This window comes from Choloepus didactylus, chromosome 3 (assembly GCF_015220235.1).
Source record: "Choloepus didactylus isolate mChoDid1 chromosome 3, mChoDid1.pri, whole genome shotgun sequence".
In the NCBI taxonomy this organism is placed as follows: Eukaryota; Metazoa; Chordata; class Mammalia; order Pilosa; family Megalonychidae; genus Choloepus; species Choloepus didactylus.
The window spans coordinates 38803336-38816529 of record NC_051309.1 but is presented as its reverse complement, the minus strand read 5'-3'; the positions used below and the strand labels follow the sequence as shown (position 1 = coordinate 38816529).

At 35.5% G+C, this 13194-nt stretch overlaps 1 protein-coding gene across 5 annotated transcripts in view; it reads left to right on the top strand.

Annotated features, from left to right (window-relative positions):
- The window catches only part of ARAP2 (ArfGAP with RhoGAP domain, ankyrin repeat and PH domain 2), a 269972-nt gene that overhangs the window by 57976 nt on the left and 198802 nt on the right, over positions 1 to 13194 (top strand). For 4 of the 5 annotated variants that reach the window (XM_037829550.1, XM_037829548.1, XM_037829547.1 and 1 more), the window contains 4 exons: positions 5145 to 5203; positions 6300 to 6376; positions 7092 to 7183; positions 8664 to 9017. In XM_037829550.1, the coding sequence (XP_037685478.1) occupies positions 5145 to 5203; positions 6300 to 6376; positions 7092 to 7183; positions 8664 to 9017 (582 nt within the window). The remainder of the gene's footprint in view (positions 1 to 5144; positions 5204 to 6299; positions 6377 to 7091; positions 7184 to 8663; positions 9018 to 13194) is intronic. The other variant, XM_037829549.1, reaches the window with a different exon arrangement.

The following is a 13194-nucleotide window of genomic DNA, read 5'->3' as shown; positions in this document are numbered from 1 at the left end:
CTTGTATCCCGTTACTTTGCTAAATTTGTTTATTAGCTCTGGTAGCTGTATTGTCGATTTCTCAGGGTTTTCCGGATATGAGATTATATCATCTGCAAACAATGACAGTTTTACTTCTTCCTTTCCAAGTTGGATGCCTTTTATTTCTTTGTCTTGCAGGATTGCGCTGGCCTGCACTTCCAGCACAATGTTGAATAACAGTGGTGACAGTGGGCATCCTTGTCTTGTTCCTGATCTTAGAGGGAAGGCTTTCAGTCTCTCACCATTGAGTACTATGCTGGCTGTGGGTTTTTCATATATGCTCTTTATCATGTTGAGGAAGTTTCCTTCAATTCCTACTTTTTGAAGTGTTTTTATCAAAAAGGGATGTTGGATTTTGTCAAATGCTTTCTCAGCATCTCTTGAGATGGTCATTTGATTTTTCCCTTTTGATTTGTTAATGTGTTGTATTACATTGATTGATTTTCTTATGTTGAACCATCCTTGCATGCCTGGAATGAACCCCACCTCGTCATGGTGTATGATTTTTTTAAAGTGTCTTTGGATTCGATTTGCAAGTATTTTGTTGAGAATTTTTGCATCTATATTCATTAGGGAGATAGACCTGTAGTTTTCCTTTTTTTAGCATCTTTGCCTCGTTTTGGTATTAGATTGATGTTAGCTTCATAAAATGAGTAAGGAATTGTTCCATTTTCTTCAATGTTTTGAAAGAGTTTAAGTAAGGTTGGTGTCAGTTCTTTTTGGAAAGTTTGGTGGAATTACCTTGTGAAGCCGTCTGGCCCTGGGAATTTATTTGTGGTAAGCTTTTTGATGACTGATTGGATCTCTTTGCTTGTGATTGGTTGGTTGAGGTCTTCTATTTCTTCTCTGGTAAGTCTAGGTTGTTCATATGTTTCCAGAAAATTGTCCATTTCTTCTGCATTTTCCAGTTGGTTGGCATACAGTTGTTCATAGTATTATCTTATAATTTTTTTAATTTCTTCGGGATCTGCAGTAATGTCACCTTTCTCATTCATTATTTTGTTTATATGGATCTTCTCTCTTTTTGATTTTGTCAGTCTAGCTAGGGGCTTGTCAATCTTGTTGATCTTCTCAAAGAACCAACTTTTGGTGATATTTATCCTCTCTATTGTTTTTTTGTTCTCTATGTCATTTATTTCTGCTTTAATCCTTGTTATTTTTTTTCTTCTACTTGGTTTAGGACTGGTTTGCTGTTCATTTTCTAGCTTCTTTAGTTGATCCATTAGTTCTTTGATATTGGCTCTTTCTTCCTTTTTGATATATGTATTTAGTGCTTTAAGTTTCCCCGTCAGTACCGCTTTTGCTGCATCCCATAGGTTTTGGTATGTTGTGTTTTCATTTTCATTTGTCTCTGTATAGTTAGCGATTTCTCTTGCTATTTCTTCTTTAACCCACTGATTCTTTGGTAGCATGTTGTTTAACCTCCAGGTCTTTGTGAATTTTGTAAGTCTCTGATGGTTACTGAATTCTAATTGTATTCTACTGTGGTCAGAGAATGTGCTTTGAATAATTTCAATTTTTTTAAATTTATTGAGGCTTGTTTTATGTCCCAGCATATTATCTATTCTGGAGAAAGTTCCGTGAGCACTAGAGAAGAATGTGTATCCTGGTGATTTGGGATGTAATATTCTATATGTGTCTGTTAAATCCAATTAATTTATCAGATTGTTTAGGTTTTCAGTTTCCTTATTGTTCTTCTGTCTGGTTGATGTATCTATAGGAGAGAGTGATGTGTTGAAGTCTCCCACAATTATTGTGGAAACAGTAATTGCTTCCTTTGGTTTTGCCAGTGTTTCTCTCATGTATTTTGTAGCACCTTGATTGGGTGCATAAACACTTATGATTGTTATTTCTTCTTGTTGAATTGCCCCTTTTATTAGTATGTAGTGGTCTTCGTTGTCTCTCTTAACATCCTTTCATTTAAACTCTATTTTATCTGAGATTAATATTGCTACTCTGTTTCTTTTGGCTGTAGCTTGCATGAAATATTTTTTTCCATCCTTTCACTTTCAATTTCTTTGTGTCCCTGTGTCTAAGATGAGTCTCTTGTATGCAACATATTGATGGTTAATAGTTTTTGATCCATTCTGCCAATCTGTATCTTTTAATTGGGGAGTTTAATCCATTTACATTCAATGTTATTACTGGGAAGGTATTTCTTGAATCAGCCATCTTATCCTTTGGTTTATGTTTGTCAGATATATTTTTTCCCTGTCTCTCTTATTGTCCTTTAATGTACCCATACTGAATCTCTTCAGTACTGAACCTTTTTCCATATCTCTCTCTCCTTTCTTTGTTTCTCTGTCAGTAGGGCTCTCTTTAGTGTCTAAAGTAGGGCAGGTCTTTTGTTAGCAAATTCTCTCAGCATTTGTTTTTCTGTGAAAAATTTAAGGTCTCCCTCAAATTTGAAGGAGAGCTTTGCTGGGGAAAGAATTCTTTGTTGGAAATTTTTCTCTCTCAGAATTTTAAATATGTCATGCCACTGCCTTCTCGCCTCCATAGTGGCTGCTGAGTAGTCACTACTTAGTCTTATGCTGTTTCCTTTGTATGTGAATTGCTTTTATCTTTCTGTTATCAGAACTTGCTCCTTCTCTTCCGTATTTGACAGTGTGATCAGAATGTGTCTCAGAGTGCGTTTATTTGGATTTATTCTATTTGGAGTTCACTGGGAATTTATGATTTGTGTATTTATGGTGTTTAGAAGATTTGGGAAGTTTTCCCCAACAATTTCTTTGAATACCCTTCCTAGACCTTTACCATTTTCTTCTCCCTCTGGAACACCAATGAGTCTTATATTTGGACGTTTTATTTTATCTGTCATATCCCTGAGGTCCATTTCTATTTTTTTGATTTTTTTCCCCATGCTTTCTTTTGTTCTTTCATTTTCCATTCTTTCATCCTCCAGGTCAGTGATTCACTGTTCACCTTCCTCTAGTCTTGTACTGTGAGTATCCAGAATCTTTTTAATTTGGTCAGCAGTTCCTTTTATTTCCATAAGGTCATCTATTTTTTTATTTACTCTTGCAGTTTCTTCTTTATGCTCTTCTGTGGTCTTCTTCATGTCCTTTTTATCCTGTGCCATGGTCTTCTTCATGTCCTTTATATCCTGTACCATGGTCTCATTGTTCATCTTTAGATCTTTGATTAATTGCTCCAAGTACTGTGTCTTCTCTGATCTTTTGATTTTGGTGCTTGAGCTTGGGTTATCCATGTCATCTGTTTTTTTCCTATGCTTTAAAATTGTTGTTTTTTCCTCTTGGCATTTGGTTAACTTGATAGGATTCTTTTAGAATGTGTAGACTGATTAAAACCCTTATCTCTACTTTGTCAGATCTACACCTTAACTAACCAGCAGGTGGCTTCTGCGAGCTACCTATTACCCTCAAGCCAGTTCTCCCCCACTTTGTCTTTGTGGTGAGTGGGGGTGTGAGTCTTGTGGGATCCAATTGGTGCACCAAGCTTGCATGTATAGTTGGTGTTGCCCACCCTGTATATGGAGCATGTGTATGAGTGGTTAGGGAAGGGGGGCAGCCTTAATAATCAAATCTCTCTGGTATTCCTAGAGATTTAAAGCTGTTGCAATAGTCTAATCCTTCGGTTCAGTCTTGCCACAGTTTGTCTCTGCTGCTGACCCCCAAGTCCTTGGTATTGGTATATGGTCTCTGGGACTTACAAGTGGGTCCCTCTTCCAAGCTGTGCACTCCTGGGTCCTCTGTTGAGGGATGACTGTGCTATGTCACAGGTGAGCGCCATCCCCCCAGGGTGGTTCTGGGCTGCAGGCTGTGTAAGGGTATTCCCAGTCTGCTGAATTGATGGCTGAATGGGGCGTGTTAATTTCCCCCTTTTCCTACAGCTCCGCCTTCCCAACTCGGGGACAATTAGCCGAGAGTGTGGGAAAGGTTAGTGTCCATGCCTGATTTTGTGGTGTGTGCGTGTGTTGTTAGAAACACTTCCCGTCACACTGGGTTGTTTGGGGCAGCTCTGGGCTGTGGTGCTGGTGCCGGACAGGAGCATTCCCTGCCCCCTGGGAAGATGGATGTAAGGGGATGTCCCCACTTTCTTGGGAAGTTGTGGTGTTTAGTGAATTTTCTCAGCCACTGGACTTATTGCCTTGTATCTCTGAGCTGTCTTAGCTCTTGTATGGGACCAAATTTCAAGTCTTTGAGGCTTTCTGTAATGGGCTTCTTCTAGAGTGATTGTTTTAGAAAAAGAGAAAAAGATAAAAAAAAAAAAGAGGGCCCTCCTTGCAGATCTAATGGGCTATTGGAATGATAAGAGACAAGGAGATTAGGGCAATTAAGGAAGGATCAAGGGAGCAGTGAAACCAGCTCTTCAGACAAAGAAACACACTTTCTGGATTTGCATATGAGCCTGACTCTGCCTGAACCCTGCCCTTCCCCATTCTGGGTTCACCAGAACCCCAGAAAGTCTCCGCTTTTATTTTTTGGGTTTTCCTTGCTGATTTTGCTATCCCTATCTCCTCTCAGCCAGGCTGACTGCTCCCAGATTCTCTGGTTTCTGGTCTCAGTTTATCTGTGTTAGGAGTTTGGATCAGTAGAATGAGCTGTAACTGCAATTCTCCCTCCTCATTCCCAGCACTGATGGCCCCTCCTCCCACAGGACTGAGCCTGGCAGGGAGGGGCCCAGGTCCCCTGGCAGCGAAAACTTACAGATTTCACTGATCTCAGCTGTTCCATGCATTCGTGAGTGTTGTATGAACTATGCCTATGGTCAAATTGCTCTGCAGTGTCTGGTCCACGCAGTTCCTGGCTTTCTACCTGCTTCCCTGGAGGAGTAACTAAAACCTACACCTCACCCCTCCGCCGTCTTGCCCTCCTTAAACCTTGTTTTAATGTCTTTATTTCTACTGCTTATGACTGCATCTTTGCATACATAATTCATTTATTTTTGTGAATTATAGAGGTAGCAAACAAAACTTGTAAATTCGGTGAACTCTCTCCCTTTAAGGGTAGATAGAAAAACACATTTGTGGAATTTGTCCATTTTGTTTATTTAAAATCAAACTTATTCTTTAAAATTGATTTTCTTCTCAAAAGATGTATTTCCCTACAGTTAATCCTTTACTCAAGATAGTAACATAACTCTTTACCCTTTGATTTCAGCTATTTCCGTGAAAGAAGAAAGGTTGTTGCCCCAAGTGGAAATTCTGTGGCACAGCAAAGTGAGTCCATGCATTTAAAGTTTCTGTAAATTAGTTAGCACTCATTTAATAGTGTTAAATTTGTAAAAATCGTGGTTGACAAGTTAGCCTGTGTCTGGACTAGGGAATAATGGGAACAACTGTCTGCCTGCATTCATATTACTTCAGGCACTTTTAAAGGTGAGTGAATAAAGGACAGTAGTATGTACTCATCCTTCTTGGAAAATTATACATGTTTATTTAGAAGATTTTTTGTAGAAGCTTCATATATCATTAGCCATAGTCAAAGTCATTTAACTAAGTTAAAATGGGCTCTGGCACCTGGGATACAGACAAAGATATATGGAAGGTAATTTTGCTGTGATAATAAGAAAGGGCTGGCATTGTTGCTCTGGTAAATTGATCATTAATGGAGTCCTTTTTTCCTTGGAAATTGTGTGTATAATTTAATAACATTCTTCTCAATGGAAGGATGGCAAACACTTGGCTATTGAACCTTTAAACATTTTTTTCAGTAGCAGAAGATGCAATTGTTGAGAATTCTTTCTTGTAGATCAATCCAATTCAAGGATGGTGGAAATTCTCGTGAAATGGCTTATTTACAGGTGTATTATTAGTTATGGTATTAAAGGAATTGTATTAAGTGGATTCTGGAATTTTGAACAATATAACATCTAGCTGTTATCTTAGTAAACTTTTTATAATTGCTTATTGAAAATTGCCATAGATGTAAGATTTTCTGCCATTTATACTATTCTCTTATTCAGGAGTTAACATTATAAATGACACCACTACGGTTTCCAATGTATGTGGAAAATACACTTGGTTATTTTAATGTGGATCTTAGAGGTGAGCAAGGACATTTTAATATGTCAAAATTTAAGAAACTATGAGTAATATATCATGGTTGCAAGTGAGTGATACATGGAGTGCTATATCAAAAAGGTGGTGGGGGGAGTTGATATGGAGGTAAGTGATATGAGTTCTATTTTGGACTCTCACAGAATAAAGATTAAGTTGTGGTATTACAATAAAATAAGTTAACATATGCCTTTTAAAAAATAATATTTCATGTTACTCACATCTTTCCATTCTCATCCTATAATTCCTCTAAAAGATTCAAATGAGGAGAATTCATCTTCGATTATTCCTTATGGAGAGACCTTTCTCTTTCAGAGACTAGAAAAATCCAAGGTTAGTCCCATACATTTTATTATTTTTTTTCCATATTCAGTTCTTTGTTCTTCTGCCTATGTGTGCTTCTCAATTTTCCATTATGCTGTTCAAAGAATGCATTATATTGAAGGATGAAATTTCTAATCAACTAAATATCTGTTTAGTAAAAAATCATGGTAAATTCTACAAATTTAAATACATGCCATAAAACACAGTTATGTTTGACTTCAACATATATATGGATATATGGAAGGTAATTTTGCTGTGATAATAAGAAAGGGCTGGCATTGTTGCTCTGGTAAATAAACAGTCATACCTAAATATAGATGTTCAAGTGTACAGACTTTCAATTATTTATATATCTTAATTATTCAATTTATGACTCAGTCTTTCCTCTCCAGTACTTGTACTCTTTTACTATTTTGTTTCTTGCCCTTGATAAAAGAGAAATTGGAAGACAGAAAAAGATAGAGGAGCAATAACCAAATGACTTCTGCTTTTGGTTAGCATCTTATTTTTTTCATATGTGAAATGATGGGTTATTAATAACATTAAATAAAATACTGAAAAAGGCATTAAAAATACTGCTTATTATAGTTTCCCTGATTAAATTGTTTTTACTGAAAATTGATACTGGTAATTAGTTATTTTTTAAATAAAAGTAAATCCAGATATTCTGGTTCTTTGGAGAAGATTGCTGAATTGGAAAAAATTATATGTATTTTTTTAATAGAAGAAGTCTATAAAGAATGAATTTTGGTCCCATGAAGAAATCCTTAAAGGTGAAGCAACTGCTGTGAGGACTCCTGTTTTAGTCAAATCAAGGTATGAGTTCATTGATTGATGATGATGAATTCTTTTGAATAAAATATTATAATGTTGTCTTCTTGTTCATAGTATCACATCATAATTGCAAGAAAATAGTTAGATTTACATTGGTAAGATTGAGCCTTTTGTTTCTAAGTGTTTTGACAGCATCCATTTAATAACTGAATGTAAAGAATCTGTAAATTGAGCTTGCTGTGATTTCTGTAGCAGATTATTTTTGTCTTTTCCCAGTTGAAACCACTACCCTCCCCCCAAAAAGTGGCAACTATGTAGTAAACAAGATTGTACCTTAAAGATGAGAAGCTATGTTAAGATAAAGGAGAAAGGAGCAGTGAAATATTGCTTTGTGAAGTGCAGAATTTTTATAAATGTATTCTTTTTTATTAGAGTTTCAGCAAGGTTAGAGTCTTGACATTATCCATTTCTTTGGGTCACATATGAAATTTAATATTTATGGGAACAATTTAAATTTTACTTTTGTCTTGATTTTTTTTTCTCAACTTTATTGGAACTTGGTATACCAGATCATTACCTAATGTTCATTATATTTTCTATTTATCCTTTATCTTCCAAGGCTAAAAATTTGCTGAAGTTTTCCTCAGTTGAAACTAAATAATTGAGTATCTTCAATAAGCAGTTAATATGAACCTATAATAATGCAGAGTACAGAAGGGGCAGGATAAATCTGTCTTTAAGAAAGAAATGCTTTTTTAGAACACTATATCCAGAGGGATGCAATTTGACTCCTAGGTATGTCTGATTCATTGATTAGCAAAAAGTTCTTTGTAATGAGTTTTATTATACATAAATGACTCAGTGAATCTTTTGCCATTCCTTAAGTCTATAGGAATATGCCTAACTATAATGGGTACATTCCTGTAAATATTTTACAATACCTAGCGTTTACCTTCTGAACCTTGTACACCAATACTTTCTCATTTTCAGCCAGCTATGTGGTGCAGTTTTTTCATCATTAACATTTTAAAATAATACTTAAGTTCTCAGCATCAGGCATACTCTGTTTTATTGTGTTATGGTGGACCATGGGGTTCTTGGGCTTGATTAGAAGAGAGCCTGAGAGGAGGCAACAAATTGGAAATAATATCTCCAGACAGAGGGGTTAGTGGCTCATGACTTTTGAGAGAGTAAAGTCAGACTGGCAATTTAATGGTGGTGCTGAAGATGTTTAAATTGTGAATCAAAGAATATAGTCAGTCTTCTTCCTTACCACCTGTACCTGTACTCTCAGAATGAAAGTGATCAGATTTAAATTACATGTAAGTGAAACCTTCCTAGTAGTATGTAAATATGTCACGAGATAATGAGAAATCTCCATTTAATTTTCTGGAAGAGTTTTAAAAATTATCAATTGACTTAGTTGATTTTAAATCTCCATGATTGATTGTTTATAAATAATAATGACCATTTCAATCACGTATTATACTTTGAAATGTTAACACTGCTCCTTTCCATTTAGCATATATGATAACAGAAAGGAGAAAATAAATGAAGAAAAAGTGGAAGATATTTGGATACCTCGAGAGGACAAAATTAATTGTCCAATAGACTCTGATACTGAATCAGAATACTCAACAGTAGAAGAATGCTTTCAGAGCTTAAGAAGAAAAACTTCAAAGGCCTCTAAATCTAAGTCTCAAAAAGCAGTGAATTTGGACCCCATTAATAGACACAGTTATCCATTAACTTCCACAAGTGGAAATACTGATGCATCAGCCATTCCTTCAAATGTAATATCTCCCTATGCCTGTTTTTATGGATCATCTGTGAGAAAGATTAAATCTGGGTGGCTGGACAAACTGTCTCCTCAAGGGTATGTATGTATTCATTTTTAAAATTGGATAAGTAGCATATTTTTAAAAATTCAAATTTATTCATTTCTAAGCCTACTAGGTTGCTGTCCCCCTGGCTTTTTACCCCTCTCCAGCGACATGAACACGTAGATATGGTTTTTGAGGACTTTTGATACACTTTTACAAATGCTATTCTTTAGACATAAGGGAGGTCTTGCGCAGTGTGTTATATAGAATTCTGGATTATTAAGGTTCTGAATAGCAAATTAGAATTGAAAGTTATGATCCAACATCTAGATCCTTAATGTTACTTTTGAATTTTTTACCAAAATGCATGATTCATTGTTCCAGTTTGTGGCAAAGAAAAACAACACAGCCTGAGTTAGTATTACTCTGCCTATGCTGTTTGACTTTTGCTTGTATCATAACAGTGTTCTGTTTGGGAATACAAGGCTTATTGTAGTTAGTGGAAAGTACGTCAGTCAGTGTTAGATTTTGGTCTTCACTGTTATTGATACATTGTTTTGATTTTGGAATGTTGCACAGGAGGTCAGAGTCCCTTGACTATTATAGTTTAAAAATAGATGTATTGTTTATTTCAGATGTTTACAAAGAAACTTCTGTCCCTTAAGTATTTTTACAGTACTGAGAACTCTTTGAAGAAGGATTATGTTTAATTAGAATTATTTTCTGGCATTCTGATTTTTGGAGATCTTTTTGAAATACTTACTTGAAATGTGTCCCATGAATTATTTAATTATTTTGTGATCAAACTACTCATGTTTAAGTAGTTAGCCTGGCGATTCCCTACAATATGCTGATTTTCTCTATTATGCCTCTGAAAATGTATATCATTTTAGAGAGGCTTGGTTTGTTATAAAATAAATTTGATTAGCAAAAATGTTGTCAGAAGAAGCATTTGATGACTAGTGGGAGCAGAAATTACGTTTCTTAAGCAATCAAAATCAAACAAACAAAAATCCAAAATCAAAACTTTTATGGTTTATAATTATATGGCTAATAATTTATGCAATTGCATCCTTTTAGAAAAATTACATTTTTAATTAACCAAAGTGGAGTTTTTCTTAGCATTAGTTATTTTTTCTAGCTCCTTTCTGGTTATATTTTGATGACAAAATTATCTGTTGTGTATAGTATCTGTTTTTATCATTCATCAATATTTTCAGAAATTACGTAGTCACTATCAAAGGTATGACTCAGCACTCAAAGATACACACCATTGGAATGAAGCAGTGAGTTTGAATGTTCCCAAATCTTTCATTTTTGTAGGGTTTAATTGTTTAGAAATATCCAAGTAATCTCTCAAAGTATCTGGACTATTTAGCAAACTCTGGTTGCAGAGCCCCAGCAGCTGTGTGTTCCTGTGTGGGCTCCGGTGGTAACTTGCTCTTTACTGGGTTGCCGTGTTTATAGTTTAGGCACACTGAGAAAGTGTCACCGTTATTGACCAACTCTGGGACAGTAAAAACATTTCCTTCTCTCTTTATCAGAATTCTAACTTTCCGTCTTTTCTATCCTGAACTTGCCTAAGGTTAGATGCTGTAAGATTTCTGCATATATAATTTACCACTGGCAAACAATTGAGTTTTTAGTTTAAAAGGGTTTCTCCTGGATACCAGGGTGAATGGAGAAAGGAAAGTAAACATGAGCTTGTTATATCACCAAGAAATTTGAAAACTCTTTTATGTGATTATACTGCTATGACTTGAGAGAAAAATTTATAACTGGCCAAGAAGCATGTATTTATTAGTTCAGAAGTAGAATTTAATTTTTCCTTTTCCTAATTAGATTCTGTAGGCTATTGTGAGGGTGTTTAAGATGCTCATTAATTAGACAAGATGGTGCATTCCCTTTCCTTATGCAGAAGTTGCTGGGCTTTAACTCATGGTAACACTTCTTTTGGTAGCACTGGTTCGGATGCTGTTCTTAGTGCCACAGAGCAGGGGTCAGCAGACTTTTTCTGTATAAGGTCAGATAAGTATATTAGGCTTTATAAGCCATATGATGTCTGTTGCAACTACTCAACTCAAGAGTTGTGCATGAAGGTAGCCATAAATACTATACAAACCAATGAGTGAGACTGTGTTCCAATAAAACTATATTTACAGATGTAGACTGTGGGCTAGATTTGGTCCACAGGCCATAGAAAAACAAACCTAATTTGTTTGCTAATGCTGCCAGAATGCATTTGGTTGGCCAAAATCTCATTTCATACCAGACTACTCCATCTCTTCTAGGTCCCAGTAGAAAATAACATGACATATCAGAAAATAGGAAAACCATTTACTATTATTTTATTAAATATAAAAGTAATACAAAGGAGAAACCCTCCACAGGGCCTTTATACCTGCTGTTCTTTCTGCCTGAGTGCTCTTCCTGCAGAGAGCAGCTTGGCTTGGACCTTACCTTCCTCAAGTTCTTGCTCTAATGTCACCTTTGCATTGAGGCCTGACCACCAAATTTAAAATTGAAACTGTCCCTTCCCCTATCAGTCCCTTAATTACTTTATTTTTCTCTGCAGTGCCCATATTCTAGATGATTTATTTATTTAATGCATGCTCCATGGAAGCAGTTGTCTGCATTGTTACTGTTTACTGTGGTATCGTCAAGAGCTTCAACCTTTCCTGGCACATGGTAGCTGTTCTTAGTATTTGTTGTTGGATAAATCAGTGTAAAACCTAGCAATAGAAATTTTTTTTTTAAGTTTTCTAAAATGGTTAGTATTTTCACTTATATGGACTTTGTAAGACAAACTGCTGAACTCTAAACATTATATTAGTAGGTGAAAACCTGAAGGTGCCATTGATAGTACTGATGTGCCTTAACAGAGCAGTGAAACAGCAGTATTTTTTTAATAGTTATGTTTCTCCCTTAAAGACATTCACATGGTGTTCTAGTTTGCTAATGCTGCCAGAATGCAAAACACCAGAGATGGATTGGCTTTTATAAAAGGGGGTTTATTTGGTTACACAGTTACAGTCTTAAGGCCATAAAGTGTCCAAGGTAACACATCAGCAATCGGGTACCTTCACTGGAGGATGGCCAGTGGCGTCCAGAAAAGTGGAAGGACAAACCTTCCACTATGGGATCATTTGCAAAAATAGGTTGCATTGGCTCTGACACTTAATCTAGGATCAATAAACTTCAGTTTTCCTTCCCATCAAAAAAACTTCATTTTATTGCAGGTGATCTTTGATAATATTACTAAAAGTGAGTCCTAGTTGATTCTTAACTTGCTTGACAAATACAGGGTAAAGAAATCATGTATTCACACTAAACTTTTAAAATTAAATTTTTGGGTGGTTATAAAAACATATAATTTAAAGGTTAGAAAGTTCTACAGAAAGTGTCAGAAAATTCTACTAAGGCTCACTAAAAACTAACAGCTTTTCTTTCTCTTATACTTCTCTAGAAGAGGCAACCACTTTCAACAATTTTAGTAGTTTCATATAAATATTTTTAACCAATTCTTTCTGACTTTTCAGTGTTAGGAATTAACTATGGCTATACGTCCATGGAAGATAATATTTATTCATTTTCATTGGTGCCGACACCCCCAAGAAAAATCCTTTCCACCATATAGCTCCTGTCTATCATCTTTTCATTGTAGTCATATATAATATTTAGATTATGTCTATATTTAGCTTTACACTCTGGGTATATAAATTCTATTCATAGTTGATTAGTGTAGCATATTATAATTAACATTTTCTTTATGTATAGCTTTAAATTTTCCTTGGAGTTGATTGTCAGGTTTTTGTTTGCTTAATTTTTTTATTCCTTTAATATGCTTTTTCATTCATCCCCCAGTTTTTCTTCAGAAAAAAATCTCTGAGCTAAGCAAAATACACATATCTACCAATTTCATCATAATAGAGCCTCCTTAGAAAACTCATTTAGTTTGGGCTGGTTACTCCCCAGGTCTGCCGCACATCCAGGTATCCTCCTTACTGTCATCCTGGGGTTTCTCTATGCCTCGGTCTATTTTTTTTTTTTTGCCTTTCCTGAATCTCATATCATCTTCTCTTTCTACCTACCATTCCCTCTTTGGCAAAACATAGAGCTCCTTAGAGCGTCCTGAGTAAAGGTGGATGGGAGGTAAATTTTTTGAGATTTTGCATATTTGAAATTTTTTTTTCCTTTCTAAGCATGCTTAAGCAATAATTTGTCATAGTT